The sequence below is a fragment of the Vipera ursinii genome, assembly GCF_947247035.1.
Source record: "Vipera ursinii genome assembly, chromosome: 2".
NCBI lineage: Eukaryota > Metazoa > Chordata > Lepidosauria > Squamata > Viperidae > Vipera > Vipera ursinii.
The window spans coordinates 176525260-176547677 of NC_139513.1; the positions used below are offsets into that span (position 1 = coordinate 176525260).

At 44.9% G+C, this 22418-nt stretch overlaps 1 protein-coding gene across 4 annotated transcripts in view; it reads left to right on the plus strand.

Moving 5' to 3' along the window:
* Positions 1 to 22418, plus strand: part of TRIP10 (thyroid hormone receptor interactor 10) — an 87942-nt gene that overhangs the window by 1368 nt on the left and 64156 nt on the right. Inside the window, exon 1 of one of the 4 annotated variants that reach the window (XM_083357143.1) lies at positions 9513 to 10532. The exons of 2 other annotated variants lie outside the window; for them this stretch is intronic. In XM_083357143.1, coding sequence (XP_083213269.1) covers positions 10509 to 10532 — 24 coding nt within the window. In that variant the 5' untranslated portion in view covers positions 9513 to 10508. Of the gene's footprint in view, positions 1 to 9512; positions 10533 to 22418 lie in introns of those variants that run through there. One more of the 4 variants, XM_083357144.1, reaches the window with a different exon arrangement.

Below are 22418 nucleotides of genomic sequence, written 5' to 3' on the forward strand. Positions count from 1 at the left end.
AACCACATCTGAAATATTACAACTCAAGGATCTATAGGTGGCAGTATAATGTAATATACTGATGCGTGGGTGGATAGTGTGCATCAATCTAATAGTCATACAACATTTAGCAGGATTGACAAGACTGCTGGGAGTTGTTTTAAAAGAGCCACTGCTGCTCTGGTGATTTCAGGTAGCTGGAAAACACTAGAGGCAGCCTAGGACTACATACAGTGTGGAAATTTCATGAATGGTACACTTCGTTTAGAACAGAAATTTATTAGTCATAGACCAATATATAAACACTTTAATATACAGACAGTCCTTGACTTATGACTACCATTGAGCTGAAAATTTCCATTGCTAAGCAAGAAAGTCAAGTGAATTTTGTCCCATTTTACGACCTTTCTTGCCACAGATGTTAAGTGAATTTGGCTTCCCCATTGACTTTACTTATCCGGTCACAAAAAATAATCACATGACCCTAAGACCATCATAAATACATGCCAGTTGCCAAGCGGCCAAATCTTGATCACGTGGCCATGGGGATGCTGCAACAGTTGTGAAAACAGTCATAAGTCACTTCTTTCAGTGCTGCTATAACTTCAAACAGTCAGTAAATGAATGATTGTGTGATGACCCAGGGCCCCCGAAGTTGACTGGCAAGGGAAACAGTCTTTTAATCACTGCCCTAGTTCTCCAAAAGCTCCCAGGTAAGCTGGCAAGAGTTCAACAAATGCACACACAGGCTAGACAGATAACATAAAAACGTAAACAGTCCTTTTAACTTATCGGCTTGCCTGCAGTCTGCAAAGAGAGACTTAGAAATGTCTTCTGTAGTTGTGAAGCAGGAACCAACCGGTCCGGATTTCAGTGTCCAGGTTAGACAAGAGCACAATTCACTATCTCAAGATAACACATTTGTTCTCGGCAAATGCCCCACCCCACAGCAGCTCCTTATATCTTAGTTCCAGGTGTGCCTTGTGAAGCGGGCCGGACGCGCTCTCCCCCCAAGCAATTGAGCCTGCCTCCATTGTTCTCTCCTCCTCCTCCCTGCTCTCCTTGCTCTAGGATGGGGGCAGGGCTTGCTCCTTGCCTGCACTCTGCCTTTCCTGTTCCACACCTGAAGGGCCCTGGCCTGCCTCAGTCTGCTCTTCCTCCTAAGCCACAGACACCCCCTCCTGGGCCTCAGCAAAACACTCCATGTCTTCCTCAGAGTCAGGCTCAGACAGAGGCATGACAGGTTGTAAGTCAAGGACTACCTGCATACTTTTAGGAAGCAAGCCGACATCTCAACCTTGTTTCACTCTAGATTACTATCACACCATTAAAGGGTTATGTGAAGGCACATATACACATACAGTATGCCATAGGGGTTTTTACACATAGTCCTCAACTTACAACAGTTCATTTAGTGACCAAAGTTACACCACTGAAAAAAAGTGATTTATGATCATTTTTCACACTAATGCAGCATCCCTATGGTCAATCAAAATTCAGAACCATGGCAACTGGCTCATATTTATGACAGTTCAAGTGTCCTGGGGTCATGTGATCACTTTTTGTGACCTGACAAGCAAAATCAATGGGAAAGCTAGATTCACTTAGTAACTGTGCTATTAACAACTGCAGTGATTCACTTAACAACTGTGGAAAAGGGGCAAAACTCTTAGCAACAGAAATTTTGGGCTCGATTGTGGTAGTAAGTTGTAGACTATCTGTACTTTGCAGACATTTTACAGCTTGGAAAATAGCATTTCCTTCTGATATTAGTTGGTCCTGAAGTTCACATGCAAAAGGAAGCAAAATTTCCTGAAATTAAGAGCACGGAAAACTGGTGTGAAGTTTCCTGCTATGGAGGGTCAAGGTATATTTTGCTGAGCAAGTTTCTTATGCTTACTACAAAAAAACCTTGAAAAACTGTTTTTTATTGAGTTTGATGAAATTCTATATTTATTCCTGGGCATAGGTTTATCTCTAAGGAAAAGATATGCCATGTAAACAAGGAATCCAAAAACAAGGAATCAGGAGTGAGAAAATCATAACCTGCCCGCTTTCCTGGAATTTTGCAAAAATGAATAACAAATAGCGGGGAGTAACATCTGGAATGCCACATGTTCCCCTGCATGTTATTCTCACTGGCCAGCTTCATACATCTTATTAAGCCACTGAATTGTTTGCTTTTGCCTTTGAAAATCATATTAATGTGATAAAATACATTTTAACTTAAATCCCAGTTATTTCAGCAGGACTTGCATTCAACTAATTTAGTCCAGATCAAGTGCCATGCATTGCCCTGTTTTAACCAAGGTTGGCTTCATATGTATTAAAATACATCATAAATCATGGTTTCTAATAGAAATGACATAGTTCACATAACATGCTAAGCAAAAGCAAACAAGTCACATTATGATTTAGTGTTATGCAGGTACTGACTTATAACCTTTCATTTAGCAACTATTTGAAGTTACAATAGCACTGAAAAAAGTGACTTACAACTGTTCCTCATTTACAACCACTAGCAGCCTCACCACGGTCACGTGATTAAAATTCAGATTTTGAGAACTCCATGTATTTAGAACAGCTGCAGTATCCTTTGTCACAAGGTCACCATTTATGACCTTTCCAGCTGGCTTCACTAAACCATGGCAAAAAGATCATAAAATTGGATGTGACTCATTTAACAACCACCTTGCTTAGCCAGAAATTCTGTTCTCAATTGTGGTCATAAGTGAAGCACATATACGAAGCCCACAATATTCTCTCACTTCTCCTTTTATATTGTATATTTTATATTTCACTCCCATCAATATAGATAGTGCTCTGTTTTCCAGAACTGATGCCAACCAGTTGAAGTCCACTGCACTCTGTGAAATCTTAAGCAATAATAAATGTGTGAGTCTTTCTGTAGTTTCACCAGGCATTCCATTTTTACTCCTGCAGTTCTTCTTCCTCCTTTGGAATCCACTGCATCTGCATGAGCTGGTGACAATACTAAGCAAACATTCCCCATTTATCTGCAGGATTAGCTTCCAACTGAATTTTAAACTCAGTTTTATTTTTACCTTACCATTTTAATCTTATTTTTACTTACCTGGATCAGTGACAATTGCTCACAGAAAATATTCTCTGCTTCCAGAAAAAAAATATGGAAACCATTTTTGTTAATTTTTACATGTTTTTAATTGGATAGAACATAGAATCATAAGGCTGGAAGGGACAGAGTCATCTTACAAACGAGACGGGCGGCATACAAATTTAGTAAGTAAGTAAAAATAAATAAAGGAAGCTTGGAGGTCTTCTACTTGCTCCTTGCTCAAGGCAGGAGACCTTATACCATCTTGTACAAATGATTGTCCAGTCTGTTTTTTGAAAACTGCAGTGATGAAGCACCCACAACTCCAAAAGGCAAGCTGCAATATACTGCAAACCATAATGACAGCTGTCATAGGCCGCATTTACGCGGCCGCACTGACAGCTGTCAAAAAATGACACATGCGCAAACGCTCCCGCAAGCACACGCGGCCGTTTGACAGCTGTCAAACGGCGCGCATGCGCATACAGCCGCGAGCTGTCAAAACCGCGGCGATCCCACAGTGACAGCCGCGAGCTGTCAAACACTGACGCATGCGCACTCACCACCCAACTGTCAAACTCACGGCAAGCCCGGCGGCCGCCGCGAGCTGTCAAAGTTGGCGCATGCGCAGTCGCGGCAACGAGCTGTCAAACGCCGGCCGCCCGCCAAAACCAGCTGACAGGATTCCCTGCCTAGTTACCCGCTAAGCGTTGTCGCTGGGGAAATTCTGCCCTACAGCTGACTGATTGGCCCCCTGTTCTTGGAGGGAAAAATGCGCCCAGCTGATTTGCTGTCCCGTTTGACAGCTACCTATATAAGCATGTTGTTCACTGTTCCCGTTGTCCGGGCTGACTAAATAAACCTGTTTAACGAAGACGCGTCTCCCTTGTCCTTCCTGCCGATGAATCACCTGGCGACGAGGGTGGGATCCCGGTACTAGCTGAAGCCACGGGCCAGGAGTGTTGCTGTCCGGTCAATCCGCTGAAGTCACTTGCTAAGTCACCGACCGGACAAGCCAACCTACCAGGCGCCCAAAGTACCGCGGACCCCGAATGGCAGCCCTAGGACACATAAGGGAGTTCGACGTCCGGCACCCCGAAGGATGGGAGTCGCATTTGGGCCAGGTCGAGGGGTACCTCCTCGTAAATAAGATCACGGAGGACCGCCACAAGGCCGCCGCGCTCCTATGCCTGAGTGGGCCAGCGGTGTACGACATCGCCGTTGGCCTCTGCAGCCCGGACCCGGTCACCACCATTCCGTTTGCCGAGCTCACGGACCGCCTCAGCAAACACTTCGTGCCAAGGCGGTCCGAACTGTACTGGCGGCTCTCGTTTGCCCGTCGGAAGCAGCAGCCGGGCGAGACCACCACCGCGTTCATCGCGACCGTCAGGCACGCCGCCCGCAAATGCCATTTCCCCGACCTGGAGGACCGGATCCGCGATCAAGTCATCGCCGGTCTCCAGAACCCGCGCCTGCAGAGGAAACTTGTGGCAAAGCCCACAATGGACCTCGCAGAGCTCACGCTAGAAATAATGGCATACGAAGATAGCCATCGCGACGAAATCGAGTCGTTTGGCGAAAACCCGGGCAACTCTGTCCATCAGGCCAGGGAACTCGACCAGGGGCCGCCGGAGCCCGAATCCGGGGTCGACGCGATCCTCTCCCGTTTCAACCGGATGACCGCCGGCCGGGAAAGGAACCGCAACCAAGACCGACAACCGGGCCCCAACGCGAAGAAGCCGCAGGCCAACGCCAGAGCAAAATGTGCCAGTTGCGGCGGAAGCCATGCCCGAGCCACCTGCAGGTTTAGGAACGCGAAGTGCCACGGCTGTGGCAAGACCGGCCACATCCGATCAGCATGTCGCAGCCTAAACCGGGAGACCCTCCACGACCTTGACGAGATCCCCGCAGGTAGGACAGTCCCTCCCCGCCCTCAACCAAGGGTTATAGGGTCCATACGCTCCTTAACTAAAACCCCCGCTAACAACATCCCCAGAGCCAAAGTTAGGACGTGGGTCAAAATACAGGGAATCCCCTGCGAAATGGAGGTCGACTCAGGATCCTCCGTTTCAATCCTGTCAGGAGACACCCTCCAAAAGATAGCCACCAAAACAAATCACCGCATTCCTATCCAACCCTCCAGGGTCTTGCTGGCAGATTTTCAAGGGGCGCAAATAGATTTAAAGGGACAAGCCGTCCTAAAGGTCGATTTTAAAAAATTCTCTGGCCACTTAACAGCCCAAATAACCAAGCAACCAAGAACTAGTTTGATAGGACTAGACTGGTTTGAGGCATTAGGCATTCGCCTCGAAGGAACAAACCGCATCCAAACCGACTCTTTAGATAATATCTGCAAAAAATTTGCGGATGTGTTTGACGGCTCACTGGGCAAATACAATGGCCCCCCCATCGACCTCAAGTTCAAACCAGAGGTCGGACCAATTAGAATAAAAGCCAGAAAAGTTCCTTTCGCCCTAAAACCGAAAATAGACAGAGAAATAGACCGGTTGCTCAAGCTAGGAGTCCTAGAACCAACTGACAGCGGAACTTGGGAAACCCCCATAGTGACACCTGTCAAACCCAATGGTGACGTCAGAATCTGCGCAGACTATAAAGCGACCCTCAACCGCGCACTCAACCCGCATGCGTACCCAGTCCCGTCAGTAAGAGACGTTCTATCAGAAATAGGGTCCGGCTCCATTTTCGCCAAACTAGACTTGGCACATGCCTTCCTGCAACTCCCAGTAACCAGGGAAACCGCAGAAGCCCAAACCATAGTGACGCACAGAGGGGCGTTCAAAGTGAACCGCCTCCAATTCGGCATCTCAGTGGCACCTGGAATATTCCAGGAAGTCATGGAGCGCACCCTCAAAGGCATCCCCGGAGTCTGCCCGTATTTTGATGACGTCCTCATCGCGGGCGATTCCACCCAGTCCCTAGCAACCAGGCTGCACGAAGTCCTCTCGAGATTCCGCGCAGCTGGCTTAAAATTAAAACGTGAGAAGTGCTCAATCGGAGTACCCTCCGCAGAATTCCTGGGGTACAAAATAGACGGCAAAGGCATTCACCCCACCAACGCAAAAATACAGGCAATACAAGCCGCACCCCCCCCAAAAAATAAAACGGAGCTCCAGGCATTCCTAGGGCTCCTAAATTTCTACCATTCATTTCTACCCGCAAAAGCCACAATAGCAGAACCCCTTCATAGGCTCCTGGACAAAGGGGCCCCCTGGAAGTGGACTCCACTTCACAATGACAGCTTCAAACAGCTAAAACAATTACTTTCCAGCGATACAACCATATCGCACTACAACGAAACCAAACCCCTATGCATCGCCTGCGATGCTTCACCTTATGGCATCGGGGCAGTTCTCAGCCATTCCCTTAACGATGGCACGCAAGCCCCAATCGCTTACTATTCAAGGACACTTTCAAAAACCGAGCGCAATTACGCGCAAATAGATAAGGAAGCCCTGGCTATCGTAGCTGGAATTAAAAAATTCCACGACTACCTCTACGGCAGACCATTTACAATCTATACAGATCACAAACCTCTCCTAGGCATATTCACATGGGACCGCCAGACCCCGCAAATTTTATCCCCGCGAATGCTTCGCTGGACGACATTCCTCTCTGCCTACTCCTATCAGTTAATCTACAAGCCTGGGAAGGAAATGTCCCATGCAGACGGCCTTAGCAGGCTCCCACTGCCCCAGATAGACCCCGACCCAGCTCCAGCCGGCCAGGTCCTGGCCATCCAAGAACTCACAGAATGCCCAGTAACTGCCAAAGACATTGCAATTGCCACAACCAGGGACCCCACCCTCAGCAGGGTACTCTCATGGGTCACATCAGGTTGGCAATCAACCTGCCCCTCTCCCTCCATCCAACCTTATTTTGCAAAAAGACAAGAGCTTTCAACACACTTAGGCTGCATCCTTTGGGGCTGCAGGGTAATAATCCCCTCATGCCACAGAGCAAAAGTTCTCCAAACACTACATGAGGGCCACCCTGGCATTTCAAAGATGAAGGCTCTGGCACGCAGCTACATCTGGTGGCCTTCCTTAGACAGGGACATCGAGCAGCACGTAGCCGGCTGCTATCTCTGCCAGCAAACCAGACCCTCCCCTCCACACGCCCCAGTCCACAAATGGGAAACCACTTCCAATCCTTGGTCCCGCATCCACCTCGATTACGCAGGACCATTCCAGGGACAAACATTTTTAATTATTGTAGACAGTTACTCAAAATGGCTGGAGGTTCTCCCGGTTTCAAGCACCACATCAGAGGCCACTATTCAAGCCCTAAGGGGAGTTTTTGCCACCCACGGTCTACCACATGTCATAATCACTGACAACGGACCTCAATTTACCTCCCGTGATTTCCAGATCTTCACGAGGAGGAACTGTATTAGACACGCAACATCGGCTCCGTTCCACCCGTCCAGTAATGGCCTCGCAGAGGTCATGGTAAAGACCACCAAAGACTCTCTGCGCAGGATAATCGTCGGAAACTGGCACCGTCGACTCGCCCGCTTCCTCCTCGCTCACCACTCCACTCCCGTGTCCACCACCGGTAAATCCCCAGCGGAACTGAGATGGGGTCGCCGACTGGTCACTCGTCTTGACAGACTGCACCCAGACAGGCCAGCGGCCGAAAAAACCAACAACTTGCCACACAAAACATTCTCCAAGGGACAAAATGTCTGGGCCCGAAATTATGGGGGAAGGGATAAATGGACCCAGGGGGTGGTTCTCGATCAAACTGGGCCCCTGTCATACACCATCAATGCTGGCACGGGACTCACACTACGGAGACACGCAGATCAACTCCGACCCAGGTCACCCCCCAACACCTCCACGCCAGAAACAGCAACGGAAGAACCTGCACCCCCCAGCACCGTTCACCCAGAGATTGTCCCCGCTCCAGTCGATCTTCCTCCCGAGGAAGCCCCCGCAACAATAGAGAAACCTCCACCTCGCAGATCCACGCGACAGAAAAGGCAGTTCAAGGGGGTTCAGTTCAAGGGGGGGGGGAAAGGGGTGCAATATACTGCAAACCATAATGACAGCTGTCATAGGCCGCATTTACGCGGCCGCACTGACAGCTGTCAAAAAATGACACATGCGCAAACGCTCCCGCAAGCACACGCGGCCGTTTGACAGCTGTCAAACGGCGCGCATGCGCATACAGCCGCGAGCTGTCAAAACCGCGGCGATCCCACAGTGACAGCCGCGAGCTGTCAAACACTGACGCATGCGCACTCACCACCCAACTGTCAAACTCACGGCAAGCCCGGCGGCCGCCGCGAGCTGTCAAAGTTGGCGCATGCGCAGTCGCGGCAACGAGCTGTCAAACGCCGGCCGCCCGCCAAAACCAGCTGACAGGATTCCCTGCCTAGTTACCCGCTAAGCGTTGTCGCTGGGGAAATTCTGCCCTACAGCTGACTGATTGGCCCCCTGTTCTTGGAGGGAAAAATGCGCCCAGCTGATTTGCTGTCCCGTTTGACAGCTACCTATATAAGCATGTTGTTCACTGTTCCCGTTGTCCGGGCTGACTAAATAAACCTGTTTAACGAAGACGCGTCTCCCTTGTCCTTCCTGCCGATGAATCACAAGCTGTTGAATTCATTGTTCTCACTGTCAGGGAATTCTAGGCTGGATCTCTCTTTAACCAACTTCCACCCATGCTGTCCTGTCCATGCTTTGGAGAATAAGCCAATCTCATCTTTTCTGTGACTGTCCCTCAAGTTCCCAAAGACAGCTATTATGCCCCTAATCTTTGTTTGATAAGCTAGATATACCTTGCTACCTCAACATAAGTAGCGCTTGTTAAAGAAGCATACTCAGCTAATGCCACTGACTAATTTATCAGTCTTTCAAATGACATGGGACTTTGTTTCACTACACCCGATGCCCACCCCAAAAAAGTATGTTTGGGTGTAGTAGGCAACAGAGGCCAGTTTGCTCCTAAGCACAGAGCATTTTTTTTGTTCTGATCCTGGTTGGAAAGGAATGAGAATGAAGTGGGAGTGGCCAGAGATACTACAACCGATACTACAACCGGTATGAAGTCTTAACTTGTGTTCCTTTGGCCTTGGTTCCAGGGAACAGAAGGGGCAGATGTTGCCTTGAAAGCCACACTGGCCTCCAGTTCACCTTCTTGACATAGGGCAATCCAATCAATCAATCCGGCTTTCCTCTACTGTTGCTTGCATCTTCCATTCACGTGCTTTTTATTTGCATGTTTGCAGCACCAGTAACACCACCGATTTCCTTAACTGTTGTTTAACAGAACCTACAGACACGCCTGGGTGCTCCTTATTAGCTGCGGGGGATGCTCATTCCAGCAAAGAAAAAAGGGAGAAGATTTATTATTATTATTAATTATTATTATTATTATTAATTATTATTATTATTATATTTGTATCATAAGGCAGAAATGCGACTAGCAAACATTCGGCTTGTGGGGCTTCAGGGAATTCTTGGCAAGCGTCCGCAGCCGGAGGAGTTCAACCAGGCGGGAAGAATGCGGGAACGCCCAAACCACGCTTTCCTAGGTGGGTCAGCTAGGCCGGGAGAACGTGGACATCTGGAAGGACTGGCCGGGGCTTAAGGTTCGGCCTCGGCTCAGGGCTCGTCTTCCCCGGGAGGCGGCCAAAAACAAAATCCCAGCGCCTGCTGCTGTAAAACACCTTTTATATCCGCTCCGGCAACTTAGTGGCGATAAAAAAAAAAACAACGATCGAGGAGATCCGTTACCATTGCATGGGGAATGGACGGCTTGTTTTTCTAAACAACGTCTCTCCACTCCGAATTCCGGGGCGGGGGTTAGCCCTAAGTAAACGTGTTTGGGACCGGCTTGAACTGCCTTGTCGAATTTATCCTGGGAAGTATTTCTTGGAATCAAGCCAAACGCCACAAACCAGCGTGCATTTTGGGGGGGTTCTCTGCGCAGCTCTTGCAAGGAAGATGTTAGCAAAACCAGCAACGAGCCTCCCGGACGCTTGAAGCAGCTGCTCAATTGGTCCTCAAGGGACCGCGCTCGATTTTTACCTCAATCAACGGGGGTGGGGGGTCTCGGGCGCTGAGCTCCGTCCGGAGAGGAGCTGTGACGCCGGCATCTCAAAGGATGGCGCTCTCGACCTTCTGGATCCTGATGGGCGGGTGAAGGACGGGCTGGGCGGTCTGCGCGTCAATTAAACTAGGAAGGCGAAAAGAGATCGAGACGAGCCATCCTGGCGCAAAACAAGGCAACCCACTTGGGCTGACGACTCCCGACTGCGCCTTTAAGGATCGTCGTCGGGGGCGGAGCGGGGAGTGTCCCAAGCAGGCGCTGAGGTTGTGCGGCCGGAGGAGCGGGGACTTTCTGGGGTAACGGCGGCAGCGGCGAGTTCGGCTTCGGGTGGGCCTAACGAGAGAAAGCGAGGGCGCACGACGGGAGCGCAGCCAGCATGGACTGGGGCACGGAGCTCTGGGTAAGCAAGCGCGCAGCCCGCTCGCCTGGGCGCTCTCCTTGGAAGTTACCGCGCTCACGATTTCCTGGTTTTATCTCTCCCGCTTGTTCCTTTTTCTTTCCACGTCCCGCCGCTTGGCCTCCGTGCCCCCGCCCAGGGCAAGGCTTGTCCATTTATCTCCGGACCTCTGGAAAGCTTGGACCTTGTCCTCTTCGCCAAGCAGAGATTGAGTTCTCTGCTCTCCCCCCCAACGCCCCCCAAAGCATCGAAGCTTCTTTCCACCGTTAGCACCCGTTCCCACCTCTCCTTAAATAGACGCTCATCCCAGGGCGGCCCGGGCGCTCATCCTGGTCCCAGGCCCTTTTCGGCTTTGGCTACTCTCGATCTGTTTTCTCCTTCCTTGGCCTCGTAAAAGTAAAGGTTGGTTTTGGAATGGGAATCGTGGATGAGTCTCTTCCATGAGTAATGAATTTAGAATTTTCTAGGTCGTTAAGTGTTGTAGACTAGAGAATTACAGGGCAGGTTTAAATAGATATCTTGGTCCAGGTAAGCAAGATCACCTAGAAGAAAAAGAGGAAGTACTTCTATACTCTTGATTTTGGGAATTTAAAGCTGTTGTGTTTGTACTACCATAAAGAGTAACCCAGTTCCCAGTCTGGTCTGGAAAAAGTTGGCCTACATATTGTCCCTACAGAGAACTGGAACGCTTGATGGACCTCTGTGTTGGATATGCCAGCTTCTGCAACACCATGTGGGAGGAAGCCTGGATAAAAGCTTGGTGTCCTAAGCAGCCACTTAGAGATCTTTGTATGATTTAGTCTGACATGCATCTGGGGTAGATATGCAATGGCATGATTGTTTAATACTTTGCACTATCGTATTCAAAATCACTCGCCATGAAGGGTATCAATAGTATGTGCTTTCTTGAGTAAACCGAGTATTTGACATTAAAAGACTGAATGACAAGAGTAGCTAATTTTTAAAATTATTTTTATTTGTTCAGACTGGCCCAGATTTCTCCAGAGTGGAGATCAGTCTCATATATACAATCTTGCTTCAAAATAGGCCACTGCTGGTGATCTTCGCAAGACTTCCAGCAAATATTTTATAAGACTGTGAAAAGTACCAGCTGTAGATATAGCTTGCCTATTTCTAATTTAAAATGTATTTGGGTTATTGTAAGTCCAACAACCTGGGCTTTCAAGACAAGCTGTCACTTGGGTTTGGTCAGAAAAGGCAGCTTCCTTGATTCTAAAGAAAAACCAGGACAAAAACTTGATCAAGCTTAGGGAGGAGAATTTTTAACAGTATGTTGAAACAAAGAGATTTACATCTCTGATAAAAATGAACTGAGGAAAAGAATTTGGGAATGTTGATTTATAGAGGGTTGACTTTCACAGTCAATTCCAAGTATCTTCTCAGCAAACACATCCACTCCACGAATGACACTGAATTTGAAGAATGCATTTACTGGTAGTATCATGCAGAAGATAAGCATTGCTCTTTTGCTTAGAAAGATTATTTAGGGAAGCAATTGAAAAAGAAGGGAGAGAAAGCAACAGACAGAAGGTAATGATTGAAACTGAAAAGGCACAGCACACTTTGGACACATTTTTGGTCTACATGATATTGGTATTTATTATTACTATACAAGCCCACCAACTGTGCTGAACTTTGTCTTCTAAGATTCCTACCAGCATACCTGGAAATTCTGCCAACTGTAATCCAACATGGTTGGTGGTTACCAGCTGAAGATAGCTGATAGATAGTGGGCATTACTGCTACCTACTTTCTCTCCTAGTTGCTTAGAAACTTCTGCTAAAATGAATAGCAAAGAAGCTTACCCTCTCTTATTTCAATATCCTGCATTGTTTCTGGGGGTTGATATCAGAACAGGCTTTTCTCCAGGATCAGCTTTAGTTTTTCTATTACTGAAACACACAAGCAACGAAGATACAGGATCCTAAGGATGCCTTTTGTAAGTTGCTGGGTCTAATCAGAGATTAAGTCTAGCCTCATTGCTAGAATAGCACAAGCTATTCCTGGCACACTGCAATAGCACAAAGTTTGCCCTTTGCAAGAGAAACAGCAAGGAGAAGATTCATACTCAAACAGCTTTCACCACCATTCATATATATATCAGAAATTACTCTAAAAATGGAAGCCAGGACGATTGAGGAGATGAGAGAACAGACCGGACCAACCACAAGATCAAGGATGAGGCAGCAAACTGGAGCGATTGACATGGCGAGCATGGCTGAGAAGCCACCAGCTGGAGCAAACACAGTGTATTGGACTGTGACAGTGGGAGAGGTGACCATGTGGCAACATCAGATTGTCTGATGTTATATGACAGGCAGGAGGCAGAGCGGCAAGACAAGGCAGATGCCAACCAACACAACCGAACTGAGATCAACATGTCCAATGAAATGTGGGCAGCGGACTGACCGACTTATTACGTGTGCAATGGCTAAATTACTGACACTTAAAGGGCTATAAAACAAAGTCTTCCCAATGTTAGCTTACACTTTGACAATGTTAGCAGTGGCTAATGAAAGCTTAGTACTTAATAAAACTTTCTGTCCCAGAGATCGGTGTGCCAGTATGCCTCTTTTACAAATAAATGTACCTGGGACTCGAATTTTTAGAGTAATTTCTGATGAATATCGGCGAGAAATGCTACAACAAGCAAGACATTTGGAGAATTTTGCAAAGCGAAGGGTGACCAATCACGAAAAGCTAGCCTTCCTCCATAACTGCATTCGCAACAACTTGCCATCAAAGTCATCACGCAGGAAACCATTGGTTGACACATTGGAAGGCCACACCGCTGTCCACCAATTCCAGACCCGAATGATGTACGTAATGATCAATGATCGCCATAGGCAGATTAATGCACAAACCTTAAGAATTAGAGAATTCTGTAAAGGTTGTCATACCGTGCTGTCAAATGAACATTTTAACATGCTTGACCACGAAATACACTCTGCAGGGCGAAAAGCATGCCTGAGAAAGATCAATACACTCAGGTGCAAAACCGAGGTGTTAAAAACACTAGAAAACTAAGTTCCTGGGGAACTTTAAATGTCCCTGAACATCATCATTAACTTAATAATGCCTGTGAATCATACAGTTCTACCCTCTGTTTGGGGTACATTGGAATTTCCCTTTGGGGAATGGCGGCCAATACTGGGCAGATTTGTTTAACCTATTGTTCAAGTTGTTTCTCCTGACATCTGGGTGTGGCCTGATGAATTTCCTAATATATTTTAGGAGAGATTTACAAGCTTCTGGCTTGAATCTCCTGATGCAGAGAGCTTAAAAGAGGCTGGGTTTATATTGGTGAAGTGAGCAGGAACTGACATCTAGGTGTTTATGACCTGGCTTGTGCTGTTTGCATGAGTGTTATCTTCACTATTGATCTCCTTCCAGAGTAATGACTGCGGTTCAAACCTCTTTTGAATTCTCCAAAATCACCAATACATTACTGTACTTTGGGGAAACCCTGCTTGTTTGTCCAAACTCTTTTTTAAAACCTTCAGTAACGGAGCACCCACAACTTCTGAAAGCAAGCCATTCCACTGATTAATTCTAACTGTCAGGAAATTTCTCCTTAATTCTAAGTTGGATATCTCTTTAGTGAGCTTTCACCTTTGACTTCTTGTCCTGCCCTCAGGTACTTTGGAAAATAGATCAACTCCCTCTTTGTGACAGCCCCTCGAGTACTGGAATATTGCTATCATGTCACCCCTAATTCTTCCTTAGATTAGACATACCTAGTTCCCACAACTATGCATCATACGGCAGCCTCTGGACCTCTTATTATCTTTTTGCTCTTCTCTGCACTCATTCTAGAGTCTCATCATCTTTTTTGTATGGTAGTGACCAAAACTGGGTGCAATATTGGACGTATGGTCATACTAATGTAATATAAAATGTTACTAGTGATATTATCCCTCTGATGGTGCATCCTAGGTAGAACTGCATTGGTTTATTTGCCAGCTGCAGCATACTGCTGGCTCATACTTAAATTGCACTGCATGCTTCCTTGCATGTGGATGTAGTACCATTGAGGACTAGATGGTGAGTGTGGCTGGTCAGCCAGTTGTGAATCCATCTAGTGGTACTATTGTCTATCTCACATTTTTCTATCATATCAAGAAGTAGGCTATGGTCTACTTTGTCAAATGCCTTACTGAAGTTAAGTAAATTGTTTAATCTTTCTAAATGTAATGTACTATACTAGCACATATATTTATATTTATAGAATGTAAATATAAGGTTATACACTAAAAACCAGTAATCTTGTTTATACTTCTTATTTTTTAGCCCTTCAGTGACTTCTGACTTAGTTGTTGGGTAAATTCCATGAAAGAAAAGAATAGAGAGTAGAGTAGAGTAGAGTAGAGTAGAGTAGAGTAGAGTAGAGTAGAGTAGAGTAGAGTAGAGTAGAGTAGAATGATAGAATTGGAAGACACCTCACAGGTCTTCTAGTCCAAACCCCTGCTCAAACTGGCTACCTATACCATTTCAGACAAGTGGCTGTCCAGTATCTTCTTAAAAGCCTTCAGTGATGAAGCACCCACTTCATGAAGGCAAGCCAACTTCTGAAGGCAAGCAGTTCTCATTGTTAGGAAGTTTCTCCTTAGTTCTAAGTTGCTTTCTCCTTGCTTAGTTTCCAACCATTGTTTCTAGTCTTGGCTTCTTATGCTGTGGAAAATAAGTTGACTCCATCATCTTTGTGGCAGCCTCTCAAATATTGGAACAGTGCTATCATCTCCCCCCTAGTCGTTCTTTTCTCAAGATTAGCCATACCCAATTCCTGCAACCGTTCTTCATGTGTTTAGTGTCCAGACCCTTAATCATTTTAGTTCCTCTTCTTTATACTCTTTCCAAGTCTCAACATAGTTTTTTTTTTATAATGAGGTGACCAAAACTGGATGTAGTATTCCAAGTGTGGTCTTACTAAGGTTTTATAACGCTTACTACTGTAATATTTCACGTGATCTTGACTCTACCCCTCTATACAACCAAGGATTGCGTTGGCATTTTTGGCTGCTGCCACACACTGCTGGCTCATATTTAAGTGATTGTCCACTAGGACAGTAGTTCTCAACCTGAGGTCCATGGACCCTTGGAGTGCTGCTATGTCACACACAGTCCACGAAGGCTTTAAGACATGTTATGATTTAAATCTTGAGTTAAGCCTTCATGGTCCGTGGCCATGATCCATGGCCACAAAAGGTATTGAAAGGGAGTCCATGGTGAACAAAAGGTTGAGAACCACTGCACTAGGATGCCAAGATCCCTTTCATAGTTACTGGTTTTGAGCCAGGTTTCACTAAGCATTTTGCTGCTCCATCAATTTAGTCACTAGAATGAAATAAGATTTGTTTGGCAAGATCTGTTTTTGACAAATCTACGTTGATTTCTAGTTATAACTTTACATACTATAACTTTAATATGGTTATAACTTTAAATTTTGTGGAGTTTCATTCTGAGTTGCCTTCTATGCAACTGCACTATAAATATGTTTGTTGCTTGAATACATCTTGTGACTTGCAATGAGGCAGCATAGTGAGTACATTGTTTCCTTCTGTAGAGATTGAGATTAAATTCTCAGTCTTGAGTTTCCTCGTATAAGAGAACTTGGCCTCTTTGGTCATACTTCTGAAGTCTAAAATGGAACAGCAGCTCCATGCTTCAAAGAGGAACAAAAGAACAAGGTGATATAGTTTCTGCTCTCCTTAATTTCTATGGCTGCATTCCTGTGAATATTTAGGACAAACTTCACTACAATTTTTCTGGTCTGGCTTCAAATAGGCTTGCATAGGATTTGGCTGTTTTTCATCAAGGGACATTGGGGCTTATTTCTTCTTAACAAAACCAAATTTGTACCAAAATTCACTCCACTGTTTTTCAAACTAGTAAAGCTGATAGCTGATATTTCTTTTAAAAACACCTAACTTCCTGTACCCAGTGAATGCAGTCTCCGTTTGTCCATGATTTTTTGTTTGTTTTTCCCCCCAAGCTTTCTCTCTGATAGTTGAATTAAAAGGTACAGATTAATGGGTTATTATAATTTAGCATTTTCCCAGGAAGGTAGTGGACTGGAATCAGGATTCTTTGAAATAAATATATTGGATGCGAAATCTTATGTAACCAGATTGAATTATTGCTTCGATGTCATTTACTGTTGTAATCTTCTTCAATGACAAATGCCCACTAGAGAGCTTCTGCTTGCCATAATCATATTTCTCTATCAATACTCCATCTCCATTATACTCTTGTATTTCTCCTTTCATTGATTTAGGGTGTGTTATGTTCATGACTGGGAGGGATTTTTTTTTTCTTTGTGGAAAGTAATTACTTTGGAGGATATGGTTACAAACAGCTGTTCCTTAGCAGGTTTCTATGGCTAATGCTTGTGCAGTAGCCAAGAAAGGCAATGGAAGGATGGTATATTATACCCATGAAATGTTACATTTGCTACCCTAAATATTCAGGTTCTCTTGCTTTATTGGGAGGTCTCTTAATGTGCTTTTGGAATTTTTTAAAAATTCTTTAATCAAGAGAGTAGCAATCTTTTTATCTGAATATGCTTAAAAATCAGCATCCAGAAGGGCAAAAATCATGAGATTTGCAACTGAAAGTGCAGGAGTCTATTCAAAGATTTGGCTCATTTTATTAGTTTCTTTTCACTCATCTTTTGGACATTGTCATCAGGATAACCAGTTAACAATTTGCAGTCAAAGAGCATGAGCCACAGAGAGGTCTGAGGACTGGGGAAAAAAAAGGACCTGTGGCCACATTAAGACTTCAGATTACCTAGCTGAATTTTAAATTGTAAAGTTGCATAATTGTGCAATAAATCAGGGCTTTTCAACCAGTGGTACGGGTACCACCTGTGGTACATTGGCACCTGGCAGGTGGTATGTGACCATCCTAGAAAAGTGGTAGCGGGGGAGGGGAATGAGCTGAACCAGTGGCAGCACCGCACAAGCCTGAGTGAGAGATGTCTGGAACTGCAGGGCTGTCAGGGGTCAGCGAAAGCGCCAGGGTCAGCACCAGGCTCCAGCTGGAACTCGGCGCTGATCCTGACACTTCTGAGCCCAGAAGAAGAGCCAAACAGCTGGAATGTTGCAGTATTTCCAGGGTCTTGTGATTTACATTCAGATGCTTGGCAACTGATTCATATTTATGACGGTCACAGTGTCCCAGTGTCATGTGAAGTGACTAAAACCTACTGCAACCACCCAGCAGATGGGGGGGAATAAAAACTAAGCACCCCCACCCCACCCCTGTCCAAATCCTCAACAGAAATGCTCAGAACAATGAAAACCTCAGACAGGAGGAAGAGCGCCACCGGGTAGGTGGGCAGGCGTCTTGCTGGGCTGTGGCGTGGGGAGCACTTTTTCAGTGCCATTGTAACTTCGAACAGTCACTAAGTGAACTGTTGTAACTCGAGAACTAGCTGTACTCATCTTTTTTTTTTTTGCTTTTTTTTTGGTCATCAAGTTTTTGACACCTTGCTAGATGACTGGTGGTACTCGGATGTTGCCATATCCTAAAAGTGGTACAGTGGGTGAAAAAGTTGAAAAGCCCTGCATTAAATCGCTTGCACATCTGTGCTTTTTACAGGAGCAGTATGTATTAGCTACTGCAGTTCCCTCTGGAATGTCTCACTGGTAACAACCTGGAACTGTTCTATAGGAACTGTGGAATGATCCTCACTGTAATTTACCCAGTTTGATATAAAGTCTTGTCTTTCTGAAGAGAACACACACTGTTTCATTACATTCTATCTCATCTGCAGTGTTGGTTTCATCTATTGGTCTCTCATTTTGGCCTCACCTCCCTGAATATAAATATAGAAGAGTGAAGGCTGAATAAATGAATGATTGTGACCACTGTCCTAGTGGTGGGAAGCTTTGGTCTGGTGTTTCTTCTCCTTCATTTCTCTCTCTCCTCCCTTTACCCAGTGTGTAGACACATGTGTGTCTGCTCCCCAGTTAAAGCCAGCTAGTCTCTTGGAATTAAATTAGTTGCTGTGGAAATTGCCTTGCACTTCATGCATTCCTGGAAGGGGGGTGGGGAGGGCAGAGGAAGAAGGGCTGATGTGTGTTTTGACTGTGAAGTGGAGGGAATTAGATTATCCTGGCTGTGGGGAAAATGGATGCCAAGGATTGGGTAATTCAGAATAGAGTAGGAGAGGGAGGTCTACTCAGCATTGTCAAGGAAACCAAAAGCATGTGAATTCCAGCCATTTCCTGCTTGCTTTCCTCAACTTCTGGGAACCTGACCTTGCCAGTCAGCCTAATCAAAGTGTTGCTTGAGTGTCTGAAGCAGGAAATCTAAATTCACGGTGTTCTCTTCCACACACACACACACACCAGCAGCTCTACTCCATTAGGAAATCTGAACATTGTTATTGCATCATGGTGATTGCATTAACCAGGAGAAGGAAGTGGAAAGACGGTTCTCCCAGTTAAATTCACAAGATGCTCCAGGAACATTCTGCTTCAGCTGAGACGTAATAGTAAGGACTCTGGAAGAGCTTTGGCTGTGCTGGTAGTGGCAAGCTCACCATGGTTTAAGAAGCTGCCAAGTGGGTGGAGTCAGATCGCAGAGACATTGGTCCTTAGGGAATCTAATGTGAAAAAATCCTGTAAGATTTTCTGAGTTGTTCATTTGTTTGCCCTGCTGATATTGTACTATATCACCAAATAGACCTTCTCTTTATTTGAAAAAGGCCCAAGTGCTGCTTAAAGAGGCTTGGCATTCTTCACCTCTTGTAATGCTTGCTTTAGTTAAGTTGGGGAAAGATACTGATGTTCCACCTTCAGCAAGAGAGCAAAAACTATTCCCAATCAAGGAAATATCCACAGTGTAGATGCAAGGAATTGCATTTCCCAGATAGTCGCTGTGTTGCTTGATTACTCATAAAAAGAAGGAGTGGACCAGATTTATTTTTTCCATCCAAGTCTTGGAGAAGCCATGACTCCTGATTCAAATCACTAGAGATAGCAATTGCACTTAGACTTTATAGAACAGCTACCTATTTGAGCAAGCCGGCCTGGCCTGATGGGGGATGTGCTGGGGTTTTTATTGGGGATTTTTATTATTCTACTGTTTTTAGCTCAGGCTCTTATTTAATTCCTTTTTAATTTTTGTATTATGTATTTTTATGTGCCCTGTTCACCGCCCTGAGTCCTTCGGGAGAAGGGCGGTATACAAATATAATAATAATAATAAAATAGTGCTTAGAGATGATGCAAGGGAGAGGCAGGCTTGGGTTTTTTTCCATTTGTTAACTGGTTCTCTTGGTTTGAGGTTGTACCCAGCCTTTATGGTCCAGAATACGCAACGTCTTGAAGTGAATCAAATGCTCTGATGTTGTGAGTAGCTGCTGCTGCAATTAACATTGCTAGCAAGAAGCCTAGAGGAACTGGTGAGAGCCAGAGCCGTTTCCTAAGAGGAGTCCATCGTATGTAGAATATGAAGAGAAACACATTGGAGCAGTGCTCTCTGGCTCTCTCTTCAGTCTTCTCCCTGGACATAGTTCCTTTCTGGTTGAGTATGAAACATCTAGCTCTTGGTTTAATTTTCTCAATTATTTTTGTTCTGATTTTTATTCTGTAGTCAATCAGGAATATTTAATTCCTTTTCCTATTTTTTATAAGTCAGCATCGTGGCTTCATTGAACATGAATCCCCGCTACCAAAAGAGTCTTCTGATCACATTGTAAGTGTGCTGTAAGGAAGCCTAAATCAAAATTATCAGAGGAAAAATAAGCTAAGAATAGAACAGGGCTGTCTCTTTGAGGTGATCTCATCTGAAAAATATGAAATACTTTATTAATTTGCCTGCTGTTTGAAACAACAGGAAGGAAGGAAGCACTGCCATCATAAAGGATAGTAGGCTCCCATCTCCTTTGTGCTTGATTCTGACCAGTATGTTATCTCTATTCCCTCCCTCCCTCCGTCCCAAAGAGATCCCTCTACTCCATGACACCCTCATCTCCACTGCTTATCTTCTTGGTAATCTCATGGTTTTGCTGTTGCTTGATCATTCTCTGTAGTTCCTGTTGATAAGATTTAGCATCATTGTATTTGACAAAGTCCCTTCCAATTCTATTATAAAGCTTTATCATGGTGACAAACAAACTTTTATCTTGCTTGATTAATAAAATCAGTGTTGCTGGAATCCCAGTGACAACTTTCAGGAGCTTGGGGAAATCTGTTTCATTAGCAAATCTTTAAGTAAAACTCTGTTTTTTCCATTCAGTCATATCTAATTCTTAAAGAGTGCCTGGACACATCCTTGCAGTTTTCTTGGCAAGGTTCTTCAGAAGTGGTTTGCCATTGCCTCCTTCCTCAGGCTAAGAGAGAGGGACTGACCCAAGGTCACCCAGCTGGCTTTGTGCCTTAACCATGACCCCAAAGTGGCTCTCAGTTAAAACTTTGTTAAAGGTTAAACCATAAGCAGAGCCCTGCAGGAGTAGGCCAAAAGACCCATAGAAGCCAATATCCTCTTCCTACAGAGGCCAATCAGATGCCAAGAGAAGGAACTGATGCTCTTCTATCAACTTGGACTAGTTGTGGAGAACATTTCAATAGTTTTCCTGTGGCAAAAAACGTTTGCATTTGCTCAGGCTTAAGCTTGGTGTTGTTGACTGCTCTTTTACCTGTAGTTGTGTGTACATGCACGTGTGCAATTTCTATTACATTTGAACCTGGAATCAGTTTTCTCAAGGGCTGTAAACATTTTTGAGTGTTCTGTAGCTTTAAGTGTGAGAGCTGGAAAAGGAACCAATTTGGATTTTATAATTCATGCTGCCATTTGTGTTTTTAATGTTGATCAGTAGTCATAAAAGGTGTGGTTGGGTAAGTAGTGGCTTCTGATGTAAATTGAAAAGTTTATAGCAGATTTTTTTCCTTTTAAGTCTCCACTCCTTCAACAGCTGTCTGCCTGAATTTATGACTGAACCTCTCGCCTTTCCATACCACCAACCTCCTTGTATCCTAAAAATAAGCTTATGCTGGAAGTAGTGACTTGGCAAAGTCATTGTAAAGCAAATGCCAGGATCCAAGAGATATTCTGAATGTTCTTTTGTTTTGAGGTCACTTGCCAAATGAGCAACAGAACAGAAAAGCTGGAAACAAAAAAAAAATACTGGGGTCCTTTAGATAGCTAACCTGACCGTCTACTTTCAAGGAAAGCAAGATTCTGCAGATCACATAAAAGGAGGTGTGTGTATTATGTGGAGCTGTGTGTCTCCATGCTGTCCCCTTTCTTTTTCTGTAGTCCACATGACATGGCCTACATCCAAAAAGGCTCCAGAAAAGCAAACTTTACAAAGGCATAAACACACCAAGGGCAGCCAACTCTGTCCCTGTGATTTTTTTTTCTTGCCTATACCTGCCCCTCTACTGTTTTGTTGAAAGTCCAAGCCTTTCAGCTTTTGGGCGATAAAATTTGGATTATGGCTCTATCAAAACAGGGAGGAAAATGGTAGCATTTTCATATGAATGCTACAGTACTTTTAGCTCCAATTATTAGATTTGGAAAACTGGGTTCTAGAATCCTATTTGGCAGGCCTCTAGAATTACAAATTCAGTTATCTGAAGCAATTTGTAATAACTTAACAAAGGTTAATCTTTTAGTCTGTTTTTTTTAACTAGACTTTGATTTATTTTAGCCAGAGGGCTCTGGTTTAAACAGACATATCACCTAACATTACAGATTTTTTATTTGCTTTAATTTAAAGGTAAAATATTTCTTAGGTATTGGGATACTAAATGAAATCTGAAAAATGTGTTCATGGTGCAGACAACTGTTTCTCATTCAAACACAACCAAAGCTATAGCACATGAAATTACACATTTACCATGTAATCTGAGGCCC